The 25,995-nt window shown below is 41.7% G+C and overlaps 1 protein-coding gene across 3 annotated transcripts in view; it reads right to left on the reverse strand.

Annotated features, from left to right (window-relative positions):
* Positions 1-1,024: 1,024 nt before the first annotated feature.
* Positions 1,025-25,995, reverse strand: part of PPP1R1C (protein phosphatase 1 regulatory inhibitor subunit 1C) — an 80,652-nt gene continuing 55,681 nt past the window's right edge. The window contains exons 5-6 of one of the 3 annotated variants that reach the window (XM_032783777.1): positions 9,120-9,269; positions 1,025-1,457 (exon numbers count right to left, since the gene is read on the reverse strand). In XM_032783777.1, coding sequence (XP_032639668.1) covers positions 1,369-1,457; positions 9,120-9,269 — 239 coding nt within the window. In that variant the 3' untranslated portion in view covers positions 1,025-1,368. The remainder of the gene's footprint in view (positions 1,458-9,119; positions 9,270-25,995) is intronic. The other 2 variants (XM_032783778.1, XM_032783780.1) reach the window with 2 other exon arrangements.

A 25,995-nucleotide genomic window follows, 5' to 3' on the forward strand; every position in this document is an offset into this window, starting at 1 on the left:
GTGAAGATTTCTGCTATTAGTCAGCTTTTCATTATATTATAGCCATAAATATCACTAGAATGTCTATGACTGGAGTTGCAATAAAGAACTCATTACAGATATACTCATCTACAGAGAAAGATATGGCTGTCAAACAAAGAAACACTTGTTACAGAGCCTATGAATGCTAGGTCTTCTCGGAACAGAGTCTGTTTAAATTTGAGCCAAATGAGCACTCCAGGCATTGACAAAAGAGTCTGTGTTTTCTTATCCTTCATCTACTTTCAGTAGCTTGGTTTATCAAGTGGGACTCAAGGGTATGAAAGGCTAAATTCAAAATGAATTTTTATACCATGGACAACCTTAGCTAATACAGTTCTACAGTTTGTGAATGGTTGTCCTTGGTTTAAAGATGGACCATTAAAAATAGGGAGCAATATGTTAAATACAACTTTAAAGAAGTATGATTTGTCCACCCCATCTCATTTTCTGCTCCTTCATAAGCTTTCCTGATGTTCAGCACTCACAGAACTTGATATGAGCTGTCAAATAGTAACAGCACTATTGAACCAGGCCAAAATTGAATCAGTTCTCTTAGAGCAGAAAGGTTCTGCAGCCTATTGCCAATATTTTGAGGCAGCCAGTCTCCACCAAATCAAAGATTTTCCTAATGTCCTCATATGCTTGTCTTCAGTAGTAAAAAAGGAAAAATCAGTTAATGTATTGTTGAATGACTGACATGACCGAGCAGTATCACATACATACCTTTATGGAAAGCAAGAACTGGTGAACTGTTTTATGCAGTACATACACTGGAAGCTACAAAGAACTAATGCAGTGGAGAATTAAGCAGGCATCTCTGCTTTAGCTTGGGTTTGAAGTATGTTACTAGGTGTAACTCTAATATGCGAAAAGATGCCTCTGGTCTAAAGACTCACCTTACCTAAAAATTTCTCTTCAAGTTAGACAGAAGCACAGCATGACATAAAATCATGTCTAAATGAATTTAGTATTTATTTGTAACTTTTAAATTGGTACTATTTACAATAAGTCTTGGAGTACAGATCACATTCAGTAATTAAGCTCTGGCAGTACCGAAGTTAGATTACTAATATGTTTGCAAATTACATTTTTAAGTCATAAAAAAGGAAAGAAAAATGACTGTAAAATAAATGTTTATCTTTAGTTACAAGTATCACAGGACAAGTTTGCAGAGTGCTGTAAAATCCAGTCAAGGAATGCTCCCCGGAAAGCATCCTGCTATGTGTGCCTGGAGTGGTGAGATGAAGAATGTTTCAGAAACACAAGCAATGGAATTCCATGTTAAGTATGGAAAGTTTAGCAGTTCAGTTATTCACAATAACCTTTCTTACACAAGCCCAGCCCTAATTAATGGTCCCATTCTTCTTCTCTTTCATTGACACCCTCTTCTTCCTCTGGGAATGCTGAGTCATTCTGACTCTTCAGATGTTTAACCCCTGCAAATATAAAGATTGTATTTAAAGACACATTTATTGAAATCAGACTGGCTGTTTAAATAAAAAATCCCACAAAACAATGGAAAGTTTTTTTTAAGTGACCTCATTGGTGCTGTCTTTCATAACCTTTCAGTTCATACAAGCATTACATATTACACTTTTTGTGATAGAACAGTATTTTCTTCTATTCCAGGATTCCTGACAGCACTCCTGGATTGGACTAGCAATATCACACTCCCTCAAGTTAAGTACCTGAAAAGCTAAAATAATGGCAGATGCCCATCAGAATTTAGAACGTCTGTCTAATTGCGAGCTCTGAAATGCATCTCTTGGAGAAGAGACACAGTGCAGACATGGGGCCCAAATCCTTGTACACTTGGTCTCAGCCGCTCCTGATCCCTCTCCTAAATGAATTCACCGTTTGTGTAAATTAATTAGAAGATTATACAGGTTACTCATCCTTTGCAACATCCTCAAAACTGGAAAGTAATTACTCTGGGAACTGCATTTTGCCATTGCTACAAATGTGTCACTTCCAGGCAAGTCAATAGGAGTTTTGCAAAGGACTTTTGGATGTTATGGTCCTTGCGCATGTTCATTCAGTGTAAGGAGCTCCTGGCGCTCAGAGACTGAGTATGGGCTTTGGAGGCCATGATGGCGGAACTGGAGGAGCTAAGGGAGGCAGAGAGGTATGTTGATGAGGCTTTCTGGGACACTATAGAATTGTCCCACCTCTGGTCAGACAACCCCTGCGCTGTTGAGGAGGATGAAAGGTCCAGGGAAGCAGAGCAGTCAACAGGAGCAGAAGGAAACCTTCCCATAGTTGGGACCCTCCTTCCAGATGGTGTTAGGGTATCCTCTCGCACTGAGGTTACCTCTCTGGGAGAGGGAACTCCAGTCACTAGGAAAAGGCAGGTGTTAGTAATGGGAGATTTGGTCATTAGAAACATAGATAGCTGGGTTTGTGATGACCAGGAGAACCATATGGTGATTTGCCTGTCTGGTGCAAAGGTAGAGGATTTCTTGAGGCATCTGGATAGACACATGTGTAGTGCTAGGGAGGAGCTGGTGGTCATGGTACATCTAGGTACCAATGACATAAGGAAGGGTAGGAGAGACATCCTGGAGGCCAAATTTAGGGTGCTAGGGAAGAGACTGAAATCCAGGACCTCTGTGGTGGCATTCTCAGAAATGCTCCCAGTTCCACGCTCAGAGCCATTGTTTTAGTCAAAGGGGGGAAATGTGATCTCAAATTTCATGCCTATTATTCATGTCTGAAATTACTCCTGATCCAAAACAAACATAAAAGGCCTCTATGACCAGGTCTCAGCACCACCTCCACAGCCCACAATGTGTAGTCACTATGTGTCTGGGACTGTATTTAGTTTCTGACTAACTCACTTGCCAGGCAGACATGTAACCAATCATCAAAGTTGACATGACTGGCAGGGATACAAAGAATAAAATGTTTGCTTAAACAAAATTTTCTTCAGCAATTGTTCCAAGAGCACAAATGTGTTTTTCCGTACTAGTCATGAATACTTTCATTTGCCACCTCAGCATCTCCAAATAAACATGTCTGATTTGTAGCCATCCCATTCTTATAAGCCTTAGGCCTTGTCTACACTTGCAGCAGCATGTAGGAGATGTGTAGCTACACACTGGACTGCATAGCTTCAGGCGGCAGTGAAAGGAGTTGAAAGGGGCAAGGCAGCAAGGTGTTACACTGCTAAAAATAGCACCGCAGATGTGAGAGGCACTGCTTGGGCATGTAGGGTATATATCCTAAGGTTCTGGTGTGTCTGTACACTACTTGGCTAAGCACTGCCTCAGTCTATGCTGCTATTTATACCCATGCAGAGTCTGTACTCCACACACAATCATAAGTATAGACACAGCCTTAGAGGCCAAGATTTTCTGAAGTGCCCTCTGAAGAGTTCACAAGCTTTTCCTCAATTTTTTGGCACCCAAGCTTGAGACATCTAAAAGGGGCCACTTTTCAGAAAGTGTTAAGGACCTGCCCTCTGAAAATCAATGGTTCAAGCTGGACACCCAAAAATGGAAATGACCCCCTCCCACAAAACAGAAGAAAACCAAAAAAAGCCCCCAAATGCCTAGTCACTTCTGAAAAATCTTGGCTATTGTCATATAAAAACTTGATGGAACATAATGAACTTTATCAAAGGGATATATTAAACCTATAACAGGCTCAGATCAATATCTGTGTCACAATTGAAAAGCTTCATACTGAGACCCTTTGATAATAGGAGGTGCAGAAAGGCTAGCACCAGTGCTTTACCTTAATCTGTTACTGCTTCTGTTCCAAGATGGGACTTGATTTCCCTTTCATAGCATGTGGCAATCCAGAGTGTGCCCCGTCCCACGTGCCAGAGATACCAAAGTGAAAGAGAGCAGCTGACAGAAGTCTAGTAGTATTGTCAGTGCCATAGAGCTGGTTGGAAAGTTTCTGAGGGAATTTTTTTTCCCCAGTGGAAAATTCTGATTTGTCAGAAGCAAAATGTTTTGCAGTAACATGTCAGTTTCAATGAAAGTTTTGTTTAAAGGAAAACTTTTTTTTTTTAAATGTTTTCATAAGGTCAGATTGGAACATTTAGCAGCATCCCAGCCCTTCTAAAAGTGCCCAAAATTAACCCAACTCCTGCAGCGCAGTTCTGCTTTATCTAGCATGTTTTAAACCACTTGCATCAGACTGCGTAACTGTGAAAAGTAAAAAAAAAACCCAATATTTTGGGTGCCCACATACAACAGGGACAAGTGCTTTAGGTAATGCCTTTAAAGAAGAGAAATATTTGTGTTCTAATTCCCCACAAATGTAGATTTATGAGCATTCAACTCAAACCAATGTGAGGGCTCTGCAAATTCATCTCTTGTTGTTTCTCACTGGAAATGCTATATATTGTACATTTGCTGTACCTGTTTAATGAACACAAAATAAAAAGCTCAAACAGAAATTGCTAGGAGGCAGAATAGTTAGTACTGCAGGTTGAGTTTTTTTTTTAAGAGATGAAACAAGAGCTACGGCTAAAGGGGAGGACACAGGACATAAGACCAGTATGATGTAGTTCCGTGGAATGAAATTTTGGTAAGAGTGAAGTTTATTTTTTAGGATGCAATTACAAAGTGGGAGTTACAGTATTGAGCGAGCATTGCACACTGAACTTCGTGTCTCATGTAAACTTGTGTTTTTCATAAGGAAACGATCAGTGGTAAGTACTGATCTCCCCGACCTACAGCCCACCATCACCTTTGTCACAAGGCTCATGATGTTACACAATAAGCTCCAAACTATTGCACTGCAGTTTTCCAAAATGAAGGCAGGCCCATATGATCAGTGGTCTTACGGAATGTGTCACCTAGCTACACAGTAAAACAAATTAAAGTGCAACCATGTGCAGATGGCAAAACATTTGACAACATCTAACTATGTTTAATAAACAGCTGCTTCCCTCTCCCGTGCCCCAAGTTATACTCTATGCACTGGGTGTCAGGTTTTCTTGCTGCAATACAGAAACAACCAGTGTCCAGCAGCTAACTGGCCCACTGCTTACTCACAACAATTCTGACACTGGCAAAAGTAGACAAAAGTCCTACTGACATTGTCAGCATTAACTTACATGAGTGAGCCAGACGTTGGGAAAAGTTTGGGACTGTTGCACCACCATAAATGTTTACAAATGTTTAAAGAAACAAAATCACTTGACTGGGACTTTTTGCTTTCATGTTGTTTTGTATTCTCAGAGGTGAAAGCTTCTGTTGTTGTTGTTCAGCCTTGATGGAGGTTACATGACTTCCTTACTGTCCTAGGATGCTTCTAAAGCACCACATGGTGGAGCCGCTTAATCCACCAGGACAAAATTCTAGTTTTTCCACCTAATCTGCAATGAACAACTGTGACTGCAAAAATGCAGGAAGTCACAAAGCTGTGCCTACACTAGACCTCGAAGATTTCCCAGCATTCTCCATAGCAGCAACAATGGTACAAAATGTTATGACAAGGCCAAAGCGATACTATAGCAGACAGTCATTCAGAGGCTGTGGGAAGAGGCCTTTAAAGCCTCTTCAAGTTCACTTTCTAGGGCTTTTTAGATTATGTGGTTTGAACTACCTGACTCAGCAATAAGCCCGCGATAAGCAGATAATAAAATAATATCCTAAATCGCCAGAGATAATGGACTTTAAGTTTTCTGAACTAGTTGGGCCAATCTCTGAGTTGTGCCCATAGCTGTACCCAGTACCCTTTTATTTAGAAGTATCTAAATTGTTTACTAAACAATCATCTATCCAGTGATACTAGGGTAAAAGTTTTGTAACCTTGGTCACCATCATAGTCTTCACAACTGATTCCACAGCTGTGTTAATTAAATAGAAAACAAAACTGGAAAGACAAAACTAAATTCTTCTTATCCTTTCTCTCTCATTCTGATCCTAATGCATGTTACATTAGCAATGTACTCTGTACCCTCTGCCCTTTTTTAATAGTAAGAAAGAGGTACCAGAGCAGCTGCTGTTCAGGAGTTATCTATATCCATCAAAACAAGAGTTTACCAAGGTCAAACCACAAATATAGACTCTAAAATATCACTCAGAAAAAAACAATACAATATTAACGTAATGGGCAAAATTCTAGGCAGCAGATGTTGCTCTGTACATGTGAGAGCGCTAAGATCAACATATACAGTTATAGATTTCATAATAATAATAATTGTAACGGGATATGTCTGAGTGCTGATCCATAAATGAGTCTCCCTTGCCCCCAAATATCTGTTTTTTCAGACTGTAAATAATCCTGTGAGTTCATCTTTACACTCATGCTCTAGATCAGTTCTGCTTATATTCTGCCCTAAGGTTATTTTGCTTTCACAATACGCTCTGCCCTGAGCCACTTCTCAGTTTGCTTCAGCCCTCACTCTTTGCTCTGTTGACACGCTGCCCTGAGGTTGCTCGCTCAGAGGATGTTCTGTTCTGCTTCTAATCTGGCTGCCCTAAGGTCACTCTGTTCACACTCTTCTTGCTCCGTTACATTTGCTCTGTTCATTTGCTGCTCCGCAGTCCCTGTGCTCAGGTTTTAAATTCTACTCTGAAACGTCATTTCTTGTAGGTGGTTTTGCTCCTCTACCATCAGTTCTACAGCACTATCACTCATAATACCATTCTGATTTCCCTTGGCCCGTATTTATCTCCTGCTTCCCCAACCCAACCATCAGTTGGTGCCTTTAGGCTGCTGTGCTTTAAAATTACTTTGCTCAAAGTCATTCTCTAGCCCACGCCAAAAGAAAGACTGCATAAGTGCTGCTTTTTATTTTACCTTAGCCTTCCCTTTTTCTTGTCGTGCTTTCTTAACCCCATCAGGCCAAGAAGTGTTTTAATCAAAGGCTCAGATTTCACTACAGATAATTTAATCCAATTAATGCTGATGAAAAAAGCCTGAATGCCAAATCATTTGCAACAGGCGTGCACTAACACACTTTGAACTGGTAATGCATTTTAGATGAAATCACTGCCTCAAAGCATATTTGTGGATTCCTGATAATTTATGAGTGCAAATGAAGCAACTTTATGACATTTCCATGGTCACATCATAAAATCTGCAATGGTTAACCAACAGCTTGACTTTTGCTTTTATCCACCTGATCAAAGCACCAGATTAGAAAGTTAATCAGTAGCACGAGATGTGAAATTACCAAATGTTATTGTAATTACATCTGTTCTTAAAATTGGAGATAAGATCTGGGACTGATTTAATAGCATGAGCCTGAATTAGCATTATGTACCCTGCTGCCTCCTCGGTCCCCACCCACAAAGCCCAGACATGTTTGGATTACGCTGTGGCACATTAGAAATAATGGCTATTTGCAAAACTCAGATTTAGATCTGTTTTGAATGCCCTAGTGTATAGAGGGGTGTTTGGATACAAAGTTTTGGGTCTAGGCACATCTCTACGAGAAACACGCAGGCCAAGATTTTCAGAAACGACTACTGATTTGAATCCCCAACATGAGACATTTTGAAGTGGCCAAATTTTCAGAGGGCAGATGCTCAGTCCTGTGAAAAATCAGGTTTCTTTAAATTGTTTCTAGTTGGACATTCAAAAATGGAGGTACCCCCAAAATCACTTTTGAATATGTTAGTTCATTTATTTTTGACAAAAAACAATTGTTATTTGAGGCAAATGGAGCACACATGTCACAACTCATTAATGCCTTTGAAGGATGTGGAATTCATTTTCTTATTTTACTTTGCTTAAAAAAATGGTCCCATGTCTCCACAGCTGAGGTTTGCTCTGACCCCTAAAATCAAATAGCTTACAATTAAGGCAGGCATTTCCGTACAGCACAGTGAACAATATGGGAAGAAAACTGAGGCACACACAGGTTAAATGACTTGGTCCAATGTCACATAGGGCTAGGTGGAGCCTCAGCTCTGAGCATGAGGCGGTGTGTAGCTGTGCCACATCAAGGGGGACACTGAAAGAGAGTCACAACTCCTTCTTTGCTTCCGCTCTTGAAAGTAACTTTTCCCCACGCGGAAACAATGTGCTGCTTGCAATGAGGCTACCCCCCACCCCCCGGCGTGTCCTGCCACTTTTCTCCCCAACCTTCTGTGCCTGGGGTTGCAATCCAAGACAGTTCTGCATGGACACCAAAAGGCTGTTGGAATTACATCTCTTTGTTTCACTACATGATTTCACAGGACACAACTGATGCCAGTAGTACAATAGAATTTCCAGTGTTCCAACAGGAATTAGATTTCTAGTATCTGAATAGAAGACACTTCTGTTTTATGGACAATAATTTAGAGATAGAAAAACAAGTGTTCTAGAAATATCATCTTGATCTTTTTGATTTTCAGTGTTTTAGTACATCTTCAGAGAGCTAGTTACCAATATGGTCAAAGAATATACCCACACACACAACTCGAGTCCCTTATTAGCAATAAACTCAGTTTTATAGATCATTATATTGGCTGGAGCATGATCATTCACACGGTGCCACTTTGTGTCTCAGAAGTGGAGGGTTTTGTACGTGTGTGTGCATGTGTCTTTTAAACACAGTTTATAAAAACAAATTAAAATAGGTACCACATGGCCAAGGAATAAGTCTTGAGATCACCGTGGACACCAAGTACCTCATAGTGGTGATGTACTTGGTCTCTGGGTTCATTCCACCCCTCTGAATACCTGTCTAGAGAAAGAATGGGCCAGGTCCTCTGCTGCCATAAATTGGCATCACACTACTGACTTCAGTGAAACTATGCCAATTTACACCAGCTAAGGATCTGGGCCCTCATACCTTGCCAAAGATTTGTATCCCACACTGCTACCCCACAAGTACCAGGCAATATCCACAAAAAGGAGAACACAAATGGTTTACATTGGAAGATGAGGGGAGGGGAGGGACGGGCGGGAGCACTGCAACACCCGAATGCCAACGTGGCACATCCTTCATTCATCTCAGAAAGGACCAGCAACAAAACCCCCCCCAAAAGTCCCATTACATTCTTTGTCTTCATTTTATAGTGCCTAGTCCAACTCCCATAAAAGTCAAAAGAAAAAGTCAAAAAGTCATTGGCATCAATGTCAATGAGAAATTGGATAAGGCTTTAGCTATCTAAAAGTCTATTGTGCATCTTGAAGCACCCTACCTGGAACAAACGGTGCTTGGTGCTGAAATGGTGTATCTTTCCGCCTTGGTTTCATAAGCTGATCATCTGCCTCAGTTACTCTCTGCTGCTGTATGGTGCCTGAGGAGTGGTGATTACCATTACATTTAATAGAATCTGCCTGTTCACTGCCTGCAGATGTAACAGATTTGAAAACATAGTAATAAAAACAAAAACCTAAGCACCCCTGTTATGAAAGAAATTGCTTTTTCCTCTGTTATGTGTATATACACAATAAAAGTGACAAACCTTCAGGACTTGACAAAATGTCTCAACCTAAGTATTTCAAAATGGCTGATTTTTGCTGCCCTCCCTGAGTCTCCTTACAGGCCTGATTTTCAGAGGGTCAGTGTGCTGCACTTTCTGAAAATTGGGCCCCTTTGTGGTGTTTGAGGTAGAGCACTGAGAAATTAATGGTCCCAAAAGCACTTGCGCCTTTGGGAAATGTTGACATCTCTATATAAAGATCTGTCCTGAACCCTTAATGCACAACCTGCATGGATATTTTAAACAAAATTATATTGGAAAAATGAAAAATATCAGAAATAGTTGGGTTTTATTAAAGGCTGTGAAAGTTGACTTAGGGCTTGATCTGCTAAGAGCTCCACATACCCACAATGCCCTCCTACTTTAATGAGTGAACTGCACTGGGAGCTCTTGTAGGATCAGACCATTAGTTCCCTTATCTGTATTTTTTAACTGTTTTCTATTCATGAGATGACACTTGAAGCAGTACGTCAGGCTGTTTACATGCTCAGCTTTTAGACCCAAGCATATATTAACCCAGCAGCAAACTCAGTCTCTTAGGTCTCTGTCGTGCCTGGCATCAGATGAGGGGGAACAATGCTGAGGGTGCTAAACTTGATGCTTTGAAAGCTGTGATCCAGCAAGCTGAGAGGAGCAGGTGCTGCAGAGTGGTGGAGGCCTGCAGGAACTGTACCCAGCATAGGGCAGGAGACACTGAGCCTCTCACTAGGAGAGATATTGCTTTCTTACAATCATCAAGTGCATTTCTGGGCTATGGTCAGGACCAAGTCCCTCACAGCTGCCCTTGTTTTCAGGTTCTACTAAGTGTACCTCTTAGGCACACATGAATGAGCCATTACTCCGGATTGGCAGGAGGAGTGACTGAAACTCCTAAAAAATGGTGGCTAAGCATAGCAGCGCTGTCACTGGACTGTGCTCAAGCATATCTGCCCTGGCTACACCTTCTTAGCTACAGAGGTTAGTCACATTGCTCAGCCTGCTGCACATTTCTGTACACCAGGCCCAATTGTGCAAGGTGTAAAACACCTTCCTCAGTTGTTGACTTCAGTGAAAGTTGATGGCACTCAGCATTTTACAGGATCAGGCCCACTAAATACAAGCCTCCTTTCACAGGGCAAAGCATGTGGCAAGCATGCTCCCTCTCCACATTTTTCAGCAGCTCAGCAGCCTGTAGGCTCCAGCTCTTGCTGCTTAACTATCTTCCATTCTCCCTGCTCCAGTAAGAATTCAGAAAGAGATAATGTGTGGATTACTGCCTTCAGCTACCTGGTGGCTCAGTTCATTTCCACTACTCTGCTAAAGGTCAGCAAGCATATAAGGGCAGATGCTCAGCTGGTGTATATTGGCATAGCTCCACTGAACTCAGCTTCAGTGAGATCAATAGCCCTATGACAGTGATACCAGACAAGATGCTGTCCCATAGTGTCAATGCTGCTGGCCAAACAGTTGGCACTGTTTATTTTAATTTTTCAGAGAGTGGAACATTTTCAGCATGATGTACATCATTGAATTATTTTTTAAACAAAGATTCAAATGTTCTGTATAGAAATGTAAAACATACGTGATGTGCAAAGACATCCCAGTTTCACATTCCAATAAAATCCCTATAACACATTGGAAATCATTTTAATTCCACACACATACAATTCATCATAGTTCCATATACTCTTCTACTCTTCCAAATATTTTACATACATACATACTCTGTAGGCTATATTACACTGTATGTTGGCCAGCGTCTACATAACGTAGATGCCAAATATGCATTATTGTACTTAATTTTTTTCATATGACAAAGATTTAAGAAGCACAACTCTCATCTCATTATGGTTCATGGAAAACGTTTAGCTAATTTCCCACACACTACAGTGGAAAAATATACCCTAAGCCCTTTAACCTTATTAATCAAAACTCCTCTGACTAAACAGTTTTAGTTTTATCCTAGCTATATTAAGTCCTTAAATAGTTTAAGATGTTCTGAAGAAAGAGATCCAGGCAGTTGTAAAACAGTAAATCAGGCAGCAAGAAGGGAAGAGATAGAGTTTCCCAAGTGCCTATTTTGGGCTTTCTTCTTTTTCCTTTGCATAAGTGACTTGCAATCTGTATCAAGGAGTTGTTCTGCAAGGTTTATTCATTTTCACTTAATTGCCTTGTGCAGGCAAACTGCCACTGCAGTCAGAGCTCAGTTGAGGTTAGCATAGTTAATGGGAGATTGACACAGTGCTGAGTGCCAGGTTACAACCGGGTGACTGTGCAGGTGTGTAGGGAGGACGATAAAGGAACTTCCCCTTGTGCCCTCCCTTCTTTCTCTGAGTACAAGGATGACTTGAGTCTACTGCTACTGCTAGTATTTGATGTCTCACAGGTTGTGTGCTTATGCCCCTACTCACTTTTTGTGCCAGGCAGAGTTGGCCCCATTCAGGGGAAGCACACATGGACCCTTCTTCAAGACAGGCACAGCAGATGTGCTCCCCAGATGCTCCTGAAGGCAGCGTATCTGTCTAAAGCACAATGCTTCTAGAAGCTCTCCTAGATGCAGGGCAATATCACATCATCTCCTACCCTCTGCTCAATGGTGGTATCACAATTGAACCCTAAATAAGATATGTCCCTCCTGCTAGCTTTGGCCCGCTGAGACATTGGGAATTTTGCCTGAGAAAGAACAAAGTAATCAAGAACTTCAGGTTTTGGCCCATGATGCAGACCTTAGTTATGCCACCCTTACTCAAGTGAGTCAGTGGTCTGCCCGAACACAATCAGGGTTCTTACACTGTTTAAAATACAGGGCTTGAGCCAGTTCCTATGGAGGTCAATGGGAGTTTTGTCATTGTCTTCATTGGAAAAAGGAAGAAGCGTATACAATACTTGATTTTAAATTTTCAGTTACAATTAGAAATCGATTTTAAACAGCTGCAGTTTACTCACAATAATTGTGTGTAAAATACCAAAGACAATGCTAACAATGCATCGGGCCCCAAAATTAGAGTTAAAAAGCACAACTGTGCGGTTCATTGACATACAAAACCTGCATTATGGTCATTCTGATTTAAAGTAACTAAGAAAATGCAAACTTGAGGCTCATTTCTTAACAAGTGTTGGAGTGCCTACAGATTACAGCACGTGCTATGGATTCCATGGTATTATCACCAACCAGATTTTACAACAGTGGATAAGGAAAAAGTGCCAGCTTTAAGCATGTTAATGTTTTAGTGCATTGTAACTCAGTGACAAAAAAAATGTACGGTTGTTCCCTATCTCTACACAGGCGCATGGGGAGGAAATGAAGTCATGCAAGCAAAAGAAATTATTCAGTAACACAATCTAAGCTTTCTATAGCGTCCACCACTGTGTCATATACAAATAAGACAAACTACTGGCAAACATGACGGTTTTATGTGGGTCACAGCTGGAGTAGCATCTCTAGAATATCATCACCATACCTAGCAGAGCACCATAACCATCACAAATGATCATTCAGCAATCATGCAACAGGAATGAACTCATTTGCTAAATGCCTGTTAAGTGTCACCAAACTGCCCACTTAGCTCCAGTTAAGTCTTAAATTACAAAAATCAGGCTTAATCCTCCCCACACTAAAAGCAATATGCCCCTCGTCACTGCTGCCACAACCAGCACTATAAGTGGCCAATAAATGCACATTATACGTGTTTGATTGTTCTCCATTTTATTCTCTCAAGTTGCACTTTCCATTCCCTTTCCCCTCCCTGCATTTAAATGTTTCTTTAAGCAGCATTAGTATGATACAATTAGCACAAAGCAGCAGCCTCAACACAAAAATGCTGTTGTAAATCCTCCACAGATCGAATAAAGCATGTACTAGAGATTGAGGTCAGTTTACCTTGTTACTGACTAGTATACTTCTCTCACTGACAGCCTCTAGAAGTGTAAACAGTTAAGGCTTTCATAGCTCCAAGCAACTCTTACTAGTATGTAAACATCTCATTTTGCTGATTTCCTAACACCCCCACTAGCCTTCCCACTGCACAAGTCAGCCAGTCTTCAGACCTCAGATAATAAGCAGAAGCCCCTGCAGTCAGTGAAATAGATGTTTCAGCTTATAATAGGCTCCACTTGCCTTCAATTTAGCCTACTGAAAGCAAGATCCATTTCTCAACTGATCTTTATGCAAGAAGGTTCTCGGGCTACTATTCCAACAACTTTAACTAGACCTTGCACATATATGATAGTGTCTCATATATGTGCAAAGCTCATCTCTTTACTCTCCACGGGCACTTGCTTGAGGGGTTGGCAGCAGAGGTTGGATGTCTGGGTTTGCATGTGAGTTGGAGTTTTCTGGCTGACATTTTGTCATCTCAGTTACCCATAATCACATAATAGCTGGCAGCTAGTGTGCTTAAATTAAATCAGTAGAGACAGCTTCTCAAAGGTGCTATGTCCACAGGGACGCTGAAAATGATGCTAAGCACATAATCAGAACTGCACCTATGAGCTGAGATGTTCTAAGACCAATTGTTCACTTTGTGACGTGTTAACCTTTAAGAATAAGAAAATCAAGGGACTAAATCCACAGAGGGGACATAGGGTTTGTCCACACAGCAAGCCAGGGGTGTGACTGTACGGTGCCCTAGCCTGCTGCATACTAACTGGCCATCTAGATTCTGCTACAGACCTTTTAGTGCAGGATCCAGTTAATACATGGCAGGCAAAGGTACTATACATTTTCATCCTGGTTACCGCACACTATTTGACCATGCAGACAAGCCTTTCAGTTCTGCATTTCAATGTTTAACTTTAGGTGCCCTGTTGCCCAGTGAAATCCTCTGCCCTTAGTTAGGTGCCCAGGCTCCCTATGCAATGCCTGGGGCAGAAATGGAATTCAAAAAAGCCAGCACACTTAGGGAGCACCTAAGGTAGCCAGCAGGCAATGCTGAGGCTAGGATAGAGGCCTAAGCTCCACTCCTCAAAGGAAGTTCAGTGCCTAACTCCAGGCAGAGGAAGGTATTTAGCTCCACTTGGGGCTGACAGCTGGGAAACCTCTCCTTGTGTTCAAGTTTTGGATTATGCAACTAATCCTTTGTGAATCTACCCAAGGTCTTTTAACTACCTTTAAAGACAAGACTATTTACAATCAGATGGCTGTCAGTCTCACAACTGTCAAAAAAAAAAACCACCATAAAGTATTTGTCCAGGGGGTTTCATCATAAGTATTTAAGATTCCTTGTGCATTTCTGGATGTAAAGGTTGACTATGTGACTGGGCCTATAACAGGGCTCCTTTCTCCGCCCTTGGAACCACCTCCACCAGATGCTTCTGAGTTTGTATGCACCAGTGGGTTAAGTCCAGTTCACCAGTACAGCCGTGTGCAGCAATATATAATAGGAAGCAAACTTCCCCCTTAGCCCCCTCAACAGGGAAGACAAAGGCAAGAGCTCACCAGTCCAGAGTCTTCCATCACACCTGGACTCCTTATCAGTTCTGTTCTGTTTCTCTGCCCCTTCCTGCTGGGGCACAGCCTTGCTTTTCACAACAGGAACCCCAATGGCACCACTGCTGGAAGCCTCTCGGTTTCTCTGAGGCCCAGCTCTCTGGCAAGGAGCTGCTAGGTGGTAAGCCCCTCCACTGCCTCTCCTTTCTTCAGCCCTCTCTGGCCCTTGGCTCCAGCTCTCCCATATAGAGCTAGCAGGACTCACCCTCTGCTGCTGCTCCTCCTACCTTCTGCCCTCCGGCTTGGGGACACCAGCCAGCAAACTCCTCTTGCTACTGTCCTGCCTTCAGACCTTTTCCAGGAACCACCTCCTCTTTCTGGCCATACTCATCTCCTGCTCTTCCTGACTGACCCAGTGGGCTCTGACTCTCATCTTTTATAGCCCCCCCCCCGTCCTCTTAATTGACCCCGTTGGGAGCATCTGGACTGGCGCAGGAGAGCTGAGCCAGTTTCTTTTAATGGGCCAGCCACCCTGTTACAGGGACTCTCTCCTGATAGCTATGTTTGCACTCAGGCAAATCTTTTATCCTCAGGGAGACAAATATTGTGCAGATTTTCACCCCATGTAACCCCACTAGCATCAATAAGGTTACACCAGCGGCAGAATTTGGCCCAGGCTATGTAGGAAAAGGAAAGACTGGGAATATGGAGGAGTTTGAATTTTAGGCTAAAACTATTAAAAACTATTCTACAGAGGGACAGTTTTTGCACTGATTTACATGCTGAGAAACTCTGGTGAAGTTGCAGTGATGGACTTACACTGCAAAGTCCAGTTCCAAATTCAAACTCTCTCTAAATTAAAGGCTACTTATAAACTGAGGTTTGGTTCAGCTCATTAAATGGGGCAGTTGTTAAGTTCTGATCTGGATCAGAATCTGGATCCAAATTTCACCAAAAGTTTTGGCTGGGGCCCTTTTCTATACAGATGTTTTGCTGAAATATGCAATATGCTGAATGCCCATTGGAGTCCCATTGACTTCAATGGGGTAACATGGCTGTAATTCAGTGCAGAATTATTTAAGAGCTCTGAATGCAAAATCTTTGTTCCATTCTGAAGTGAAAAAAACCCTCCAATGTTCCCCTAATTCTAATAATAACAGACTTTGTATAAAAATAACACTAGGAGTCTTTTCTTTTGCTCTTCCCATGGAGGTGACATCTCTTGCAATGCACAACACTGTTAGTGTACCGTATCAGATGGGGCATCTGGATTTTACAAATGCACATAAAGAATGATATGGCAGTCCTAGGACTCCATTTTGTGTGGCTGCACAGAGCTCCACTTTTCCAGGGACTTCATGCCACATGCACAAAGCTGGCCCACCAATCCAAGTGTCATTCTCAATTCTGGAGCTGGTCAGGAACTGGAATTTCCATTCTACAGGATAGTCAGAAAAAAACCTTTTATTTGAGAATGAAAACAAAATTTTAAAATTCCCCATGAAATCAAAATTAAAAAAAAAAGTCAGTTCAGGACCACTGAAGTGTTTGGTTTTGATAGTGTCCAAACATTTCATTTCAATGTTATGTTGATTCATTGCATTTAGACTTCTATAAAATGTATGGTATATGTTACACATAATACAGGTGTGGCCAAACCACAGCTCACAAGCCTTTTACAGTATAGTGTGGCTCGTGGAGCCCCCCCCACCATTATCCAACCACTAGACTTGGAGGGGTGGGGAGAGCTTGGGTCTTCTGCCCTACAGTAAGGTGGTGGGGCTAGGGGCTTCTGCCCTGTGGGAATGGGAGGCTCGTGGCTTCTACCCTGCAAGGCATGCCTGGTCGGGGCTCTCAAACTTCTGAAAGTTATCATATATGGCTCAGAAGGTCAGTAAGTTTGGCCATGTCTGATATAATATATTAAAATTAATACTTTAATATAAACATCAAAATGAAATTAACTGAAGGGATTTGACCTTTTCCTGCTGAAATTGTCACAGTCCCACAAAACATTGCGCTTTGTATATAACTTGCATTTTTAATGGAAAACTGTTCCACTGAAATTTTTTTTGATGAGCTCTTCTCAATCGCCCTTTGGCGGACAAATCTGATTCCAGTGTCTGTGGATCACAAGGCAGCTGGAATTCCCCAACTGCTGTCCTTTGCTTGAAAAGTTGCACTGCGACGCTACCATCTCACTTCCTGGCATATGCCAGAGACTGAAACCTCAAACAGAGGAGAAAGAAATTGGCACATCTTGAGTTCAGAAAGTATTTGACAGGAAGGCAAGAGGCAGCTGAGGACTGAGGAGAAGGGCAAAGAGAGAAATACATAGAGGCAAAGAATAATCGAAGATGAGACCCATTCTTCCTGAATTCAGCAGGAGTAGTCAGAAAGCACTTTGGTAAGGTGGACTTTTTAAACCCAAAGTGGCACCAAATCTTTCCTAGAAAAATTCAAATATGTGTTCAGTCAATAAGCTAAAAGCTTTCACCTTCTGTAAATCCCATGCACTGAAAGTTTCAGATTAATTGAGCCAGTTTACTGGTCAAAAATCTGAATTGTATGTGCTTATCTGTTAAATTTGCTGCTCAGTCCTTCACTGAGCAAGGATGATTATCTTCATTATAATGTTCCTATCAAGGATGTGATGGCAAAGGAGAAACACCATTCTTGGTCCTCACACAATCAGACATTGATAAATCACTAATGGGAGGTGTCATAAGTAGATAGGTAAGGGTTAATTTTCTTTTACCTGAGAAGGGTGAACAAAGGGAACCAAACACCTGACCAGAGGACCAATCAGAGAACTGGATTTTTTTTAAAAGTCAGGGGCGGGAATTGGGGACTCTGAGTCTTTTGTTTCTCCTGGCTATGGATTGAAACAGCTTTTCTGCTAACTCCAATCTTCTTTCTAATATTCTACTATCAAGTGTGAGTACAAAGGAAACCAAGCAATAGGCTGTTATGTGCTTTGGTTTGTATTTACATGGGTGTAATTGCTGGACTGGTTTAAATTGGCTATTTTTTGAATCAGACTGTGTATTCCTAATTCTTATAAGCAAGAGCCTGTAATTGACATCTTAATGCAGTGGGTTATATTTTTCTGTATTTTCTTTCTTTTTATATAAAGTTTCTTTTTAAAACCTGGTTGAGGTTTTTGGTTTTTCTCTGGTTAGGCTACAGGAAAGGGGGGGTGGAAAATCTCTTTATGTTAGCTTTACTAGGTTTGAATGCATCGCCTTAGGGAGAGGTTGATTGGCCTCTTTGTTTTGTATTCAAGGAGTTAAGTACTGCATCGCCCAGGCTCACCCAGGGAGGGAAGCTGGGGATCAGATAACGAGGAGACAAGGGGGAGGAACTTGTTTTCCCGTTTGAGATAGGAGACCCAGGGGTTCTGGGTCTTGGGGGGTCCCCCAGGGACGATTTTGGGGGGCTTCAGTGTACCAGGCACTGAATCCTGGTTGGTGGCAGCGAGATCAGAGCCAAGCTGGGTATAAGCTTGGGGGGAGTTTCATGTTAAGCCCCCAAATTTTGGATGCTAAGGTCCAGATTTGGGACAGAGGCTTTATCACAGGAGGATGCACTCTTTTCTACACACGTAACAAATGAGGCAATCAATGTGGCAATTGGAAACAAAATTGATGGGCCAGCTTGCAAATATATCTGCAGTTAAACCATCCACATTACACCTGCGGTTTGGGTGGTCTTCAAGTAGCAGGCGAATGCCATTATCTTTACAATATACCTACTCTAGCTGCTACTCTACTCTACCTACTTTTTTGTACGTAAGCAGAAATCTGCCAGGAAGAGCAAGTCTTTTCATTTTCACCACTTACTTGTCTGGGGTTTGTTGAGATCATCTAAACAGCTGGAATCCATTTCAAAAGAGTCTGACTCCAGATGAACATATGATTGAATGTTTCTCCTCTCCTCTCTGTAATTGGTATTCTACTTAACCAAACCACAGTTTACAACCTGATTTAATCAGGTCTACCGAACTATTCTAGGTACTCTAGGTTATCGTTACAAGGACAAAGCCAGCCATCATGGTTTTATTAACCCCTCAGTACGGAGGATAAGGATTTCTTCGTGCTAAGTGCTAACACATCCTGGATTTGCATTAGAGAAATCCTAATCACCGTCAGCTAAAGATGCTGTATCACCCGGCTACTGACTGACGTATGCCTACAATACAAAGAAAGAGCATGTTCTTAACTTGGGTTAGTTATGCCACACTAGCTAACTGGGGTTAAAATCACAGCGAAGACACAGGAACCTGGGGTTAACTCAAGCTGATAACCTGAATTGCTGCATCTTCACTACTATTTTAACCTATGTTAATTAAGAGGGTTCCCTATGTGGGATGATTTAGTTGGGGATTGGTGCTGCTTTGAGCAAGCGTTTGGACTAGATGACCTCCTGAGGTCCCTTCCAACCCTGATATTCTGTGATTCTATGCCAGGATCCTGGGCAAAGGTAGGCAGAACTAGTGGTAGGCTCTGAAGGCAGGGGTCAGAGCCAATGTCAGGGTTAAACACTCAAGCTGAGGGTCAAGTTGGAGTCAAGAATCAGGCTGAAGGTCAATACCAGGTACCTGGAGCTATGTTGGGGTCCTGGGGGTCCACTGGGAGTTAGAATCCTAGTCAGAGTCTCTGAGTCAATTTCAGAAGCATGACAGCTAAATAGGAATCCACACTGTTGCCTGGCCACTTCCTGTTACGCCCCATGGTTATATTTAGGATCAAGGAGCCAATCAGGGATCACAAAGGCAATTGTCAGTCAGATATCTTGAGGTGGAACTTCCCATGGTGGACAGGCTCTGAGGATTGTGGTCACAGGGAGCAGACAATTTACAGCTGCTGGTGGGTGGGGATCTTGGTTGCTTGGTAGCCCTATAGGCCCACGTTCAAGTCTTGCTGATCCTTACAATGGACTCATGTTAAGAACACACATTTTTGTGAGTGTGTGGGGAGCTGCTACCCTTATATAAGGCTGTGGGTCTGGTGGCAGAAAGTCATCCTCCACTTTGAAAGGCAGAATTCCAGACAGCAGGGGGAAGAACAGACTATATTAGTGGCTGCAGTATCTCCTTCTGTCTGAAAATATTTAAATACAAATGATGTAATTGTTTAATACAAGCTCCTCATGTCTTAACCAGGCCTGAGATCATTCATATTTATAAGGAAGTTGCTGTATTTACAAGTTAAATTGCAAATCTTTCTGCCTGTCTTGCTAGGTAGTAATTTCCTCCATCACCAGTAATAAAGGTTCTGTAGGCCAAATTAAACTCTCCCTAACACCTGCACAATCCTATTGTCTTCAGATGAGTTCCTCAGAGACACCTCTGCAACCCCACTGTTTTCAAATTCAGCCCTCATTACAGGCAGGTACAGTCCTATTGCCTAACAGATTCTCATATGAATGATCATTGGATATACTGATCATGTTCAGTAACATAAAAATCTTAGAAGCAGCATTGAAAGGCTATGCTGTGTACACATCAGGTTTGAATTATCCTGACTGCCTGAAAGCATGGAGTCAAATCTCAGAGAGGCCAAGCCTTCAACCCCGTGACATAGATAAATTGGGTATTATAGCAGTTACTAGTGGATGTGGGGGAGGGGAAAGCAAACAATATCCTGCTTTCCATGAACATTGAAAATCTCATGATATTTTTTCTTTTTTAAAACAGCAGCAGTTAGCCACAATAGCCTTGACTAAAATTTTTCCTTCCTGTCAGCTCAGCACCCCCATTTGTGTGCCAAATGGCCTCTTTGCTGCTGCCCTCCTTGGAAGTGTTTAGATTTATTTCTGTACACAATTTGTGATGGGCTTTGGTATCCTTCAGAGTGAGGTGCTATTATTATTATTGATGATGATGATGAATATATCAGAAAAGGAAGACCCAACTGTGAGTTCAAACAGAGAAATAGGATACAAGGAATTTCCTCGTTTGCTGTAGAGAGGCTGGCCACAACCTGAGACTTAGAACTCCTGAGACAAGCTAGTGTCCTGTGGGAACAAAGCTTCTCAAAAGGATAGAGATGAGGCAGTCCAGTGGCTGGCTGGCCACAGGGGGTGCTCACTCGAGCAAAACGGTAATCTATGAAGCTTCTCTGATTCCCTGATGAGCTTCTGCCCAGAAAATTCCATATATCCCTATCTGCATGGCTTCCTGCTACAGATTTAAAGAAACAGTACAGATTATCCTTACACACAGAATGCTTCTAAACTCCACAAGAGCTCTTCTTAAGGGATACCACTTCCCAAAGCTTCCCTGAGGCTGGTGTGGTTCTGCACCAAGGCTTTGTGTTAATGTCACAGCCTGGGAATAAGTATCATGAGTCTTGGAATATATATCACATAAGAAACAAGCCTCCCACCATCTGTGTAAAAATACTTTCTGTTTCCATGATGATTCACTTGCCCAGCTGTGAAAACTGGATTTACGTCCTCTTCTAGAGCTCTGCAGAGGCCAAGTAGCCCAGAAACCCTGTCAGGTGGGGACCAGAGCTGCCCAGGAAGCTGCGAAGCCAACCAGCCAGAGAGCCAGCCAGACCAGGGAGCCCACTACCTTCCATGTAAGCTGCCAGGGACCTGGGCAGCACTGGGAGCTGCAAATCCCAGGGAGGTGGAAAGCACAGTAGCCCAAGGAGCAGGCCAGCCTGCCAGTTGGGCTGTCTGGGAGCCCACAAAGCGAGGGAGTTGGGAGGCTCTGCTGCCTGGCAGGCAGGCAGGTGTGTACCTGCCTAGCTTCTGTTGAGAGTTTTGATGGAATAGGCATGTTCCCGTGGAATGCTTTGATTTTGTCAAGTCAGCATTTTAACCAGCCCTATTTTCTTCCTCCTATATTTACAGAGTGAGCAATTGAAGTGTTGACCTAAATTTAGCTAGGGCACAGGACCACTTTGCTATAAGATACAGGTGTTCCAGAAGTGTACTAAGAAAGTAAAATTAATGCATACTTCAATCAAATGAAAATACATCAAACAAAAACATGCTGGGTTGGTGCTATTGTTTTAATATCAGTGGTTTCACTTACCTGAAACAGACATCCAAGTCAATTTTTCTTAAAGCCTATCACCTTACTATTCAAGCATCAGAAAATACCATAGCTACAAAGTGTTTGAACTGCACTGGATACAACCAGGTCCCACTCTACTGTACAGATTGAGCAGGCAAGTTGCCAAGGGCAGCAAACCATTAGGGGGCGCAAAATCTTTAATGACTCTTTATAGTGTGGGTGACTGAATGCTGTGAGAGACATACATTTTCCAGTTGGCCTAAGGTAGCAAAATACCCTACATCCAGCACTCAGAACAACAAGAATTTAATTGTGGAAGTACATTATTTGGCACTTACATTAATAGCCAGAGCCTGAAAGAAACCACTGTGGATTACACTGAATTTTTCAGGTAAAAACAAATAGTAACCTGTGTGAGCAAATACCACTTTACTAGTTTTCTCTGCAAAGCACAAAAACAAAAATTCAGTGCACTTGTACCTAGATTTTTCAGACCCTGAGCACACTGGTATGAGAACTATGCTATCTGCAGCTGGGTTTGAACTCTGTTATACTTAACAAGGTTCTAACTAGAAATGAGCTTGACCCATATCCCAGGACCCAAATATCCCTAGGACCTGGGGAAATAGTTACGTGTAAATGATTAGTAATTGCTGTCAAACTAGACAAGATAATGTTGAGGTATCAGACAAAGCAGTTCTGTAGTCTTTGAAATCACTTCTCTCTTTTCTGTTATAACCCTTCTTTTCTATACTTTAAAATAGTTACTATGATTCCTTTACAAATTGAATTTAGTAACTGATCAGAAATAATAATAATAAAAAGCACGTAAGAGCCACTAGGGGGAGCATTAGTGCCAAAAAACATTTTGGTAACTTAAGCATTCCATGTTTATACTTCAGCTTTTCATATTCATAACAATCAACCATAGGCCAGTCTCCACCCCAGAGGGCTTCAGATGTGGTGTCAGAGAGAAAGGATAACGGTTAGGGTGCTGACCTGGCATCTGGGAAACCCAGATTTAAGTCCCTGTTGTACTACAGACTTCCTGTGTGAACTTGAACAAGTTACGTAGGGTAGGCCTACATTATCGCTTAAGTCAATCTAATTTACATTACTCACGGGTGTGAAAAATACCCCCCCCCCCCAAGCAACCTAAAGCGCCGTCCACACCACACTCTCCCGCCAACATAGCTTCTGCCTCTTGCTGAGGTAGAGTAATTATGCTGACAGGAGACACTCTCCCATCGGCATAGATCATCTTCACCAGACGGGCTGCAGATGCCCCAGTGTAGCTCTTCTAGTGTAGATCTGCCCAGAGTTTCTCAATGCATCAGTCCCCCATCTGTAAAGTGGGGATAATTCTGTCCTCTTTCACAGAGGTGTTGTGATGAGAAATACTAGGGCTAGCTGGAAAACAACAATTCTGTTTTGCAAAAAATGTACAAGTTTCAAAACGTGGTTTTGTTCTAGTGCAGAATGAAAACGATGCTTTTCAAAAAAGTTCAGAGCGAGACAGAGACACTGCCTAGAAGAGCCTGATGGTGAGGGCTGGGATCTTGGAGGCCCAGGTTCAAGTCCCTAGTCTGCCTGATTCACAGCAGGGACTTAAACCTAGCTCTCCCCCATCCCTGATGAGTGTTCTAATCCCAAAACTATTGGTTAATCTGAGAGGTCTCTCAAATCCAATCTGGATTGTTGAAATCAATACATTTCCTTAGAACATTTAGGTTTTCACTAAACTGCATTTTTCAGCAGAAAGAGGTTTTATTGAAGTTTCCAACCAGCTCTAATAAATATATTACAGTGATTATGAGGTGCTCAGATCCAAGTACCTTAGAGACAGTTAGGTGTCTCATATAGTAAAGAAGTTGCTATTCCTATCAATTGGAATAACCCCGGTGAAACCTTCTCATATCAATTGCACAGGGTCCTGTATCTTGGCCCTGGGCTAGATTTCACCTCTTTAGCCTCAGCACTCCACTTGCATAGATTTCTACCTGTGCCCACAGTGCCTAGCAAAGGTGAATATTAGAGGTGAGTGAAGTATTCACAGCAAACAATCTAGCCTCTTTTTCTGCTTCTGGAGAAGTATGAGTTCACAACTTCCTTGAAATTAGTCATTACCCAACTTTCTGAAAAAAATATTTACTCAGCTGCTTGATCAGAAACAGGTCACTTTCAGTATTCATTGTCAAGCTGCACTGTTTCATTGTGACTGGCCATATAATTCACATGGTATTCTGATGTTTCACTGGGAAAAGCCACAGGCATTTAGACTCTCTCAGGAAAAAAGGGGCAGGTTAGAGAATAGTAGATGCTATATAGGATTAGGGAAATTTAGAAGAATTTAAACCTTTTTTTATGGGCCTTGCTTTGCTCAATTTGTCATTACTGGAAAAATTAAGCTACTATAGGGTTCACAGAGTTCATAGCTATTAAGCTGCTGTAGGGTTCATAGAGTTCCTGGACAACCACACCTTTCTGGACAATGTAGACGCAGCCTGCTTTTCACTGCTGCATATAGCTACACTGGCCATCGCGACCAGTGGTATGTAGCGTAGACGTAGCCTTTGAAAGCTAGAGCTATCACAAGCGTGGTATTTAACTTGGACACTTGCTCAGGTCAGAGAAAACCCAGATGGGAGAAATTAAGATAAATAATCTTGAGGCACCGTTCCAGAAAGAACAATATAATGGACATCAACTCCTCTCTGGAATCCTGCTTGGTTTTATTCCAGTTGTACGGAAGAACCGCATCACTGTCTCCTGCTGTACATACTCACATGAATATTTACATGAAGTCATGACAGTTTCTTATGTGAAACACACTTTTTCAAAAGCCCTGCCTCAAAATCATTGTTTTTTTTTTTTTTAAGGACCTAATCCTGATCCCAAATGAAGTCAATGGGAGACAGCCCACTGACATTAAAAGTTGAAGGACTGGGTTTAAAGGTATGTTCTCTTAAAAGAGAGAGAGAGAGATAGTTAAAAGCCTTACTAAGATTACACTCTTAACTGGGCAATTTTGCTCTGTCACTCACTGCACACATGCACTCAACAAAAGTTGATGTAACTGGGAGCACGCAAAGCTCAATATGGTGCTTAGACAGTACTCGCGATGTTCAAGTTGTCTTTACACAGCTTTACTTTTGAAAACTGGAGATTTTCACAATTAAAATAAAACTCTATATACACACAGCTGTTTTTGATATAGATCTAGGGGGGATTTTAAAAAACAGCTAAGGGACTAGGAGTTATTTTAAATGAGATAAGCAACAAAGAGTCCTGTGGCACCTTAAAGACTAACAGATGTATTGGAGCATAAGCTTTCGTGGGTCAATACCCACTTCATCAGACGCATGCGGGTATTCACCCATGAAAGCTCATGCTCCAATACATCTGTTAGTCTATAAGGCGCCACAGGAGTCTTTGTTGCTTTTTACAGATCTAGACTAACACAGTTACCCCTCTGATACTTTACATGAGATGAACTCCTAAATCACTGAAAAGCTTACCCATATATTGCTTGTAAAACAAGTTATCACTGGAGTCAGGGGATACTGGCATCTGTCATGTAATATGGATATTAACCTTAGTCAGATGATTGATGACAGGAAATAAAGATTAATAATCTTGCCAAATGAGTGGCTGCAGTCGAGTCTGTTTTATCTTCTTATACAGAATGATCACCTTTTGTTAAAGCGCTGTTTTATTTCAGCTCTTGTAAAAAATTTTAATTAATTAATTTTGTAACATGGCAAAAGTTATTGGAATTTGTAAATACTGTACATTTCACAACCAAGTAACTAAAACAACACAGCCAGTTCTTCCTGCACTTTCTAGTTTATATATTAAATAAAATACTGACTCTCGCACATTTTAATTCTTATGCCATTACCTCCCAAAAAAGTTACTTTTTTAATGTTGTTGTTTACTGCTTACAAGCAAATAATGTCACAGTGGTGTTTACATTGTTTCTCTATGTCTCAGATAACGAATACTCAACAATGTTAATTATTCACAAGCTGTAAATGCTGACTGTAGACAAACATTTTTTAAAAAAAAAACTTCTCCTCCTCCTAGCAAAAGAGTAAAGTTACACAGTTGAAAATAAACCACATTAGCCATTATTATCTGCGAAAGTACCAGCC

The sequence above is a fragment of the Chelonoidis abingdonii genome, chromosome 10 (genome assembly GCF_003597395.2).
Source record: "Chelonoidis abingdonii isolate Lonesome George chromosome 10, CheloAbing_2.0, whole genome shotgun sequence".
Classification (NCBI taxonomy): Eukaryota; Metazoa; Chordata; order Testudines; family Testudinidae; genus Chelonoidis; species Chelonoidis abingdonii.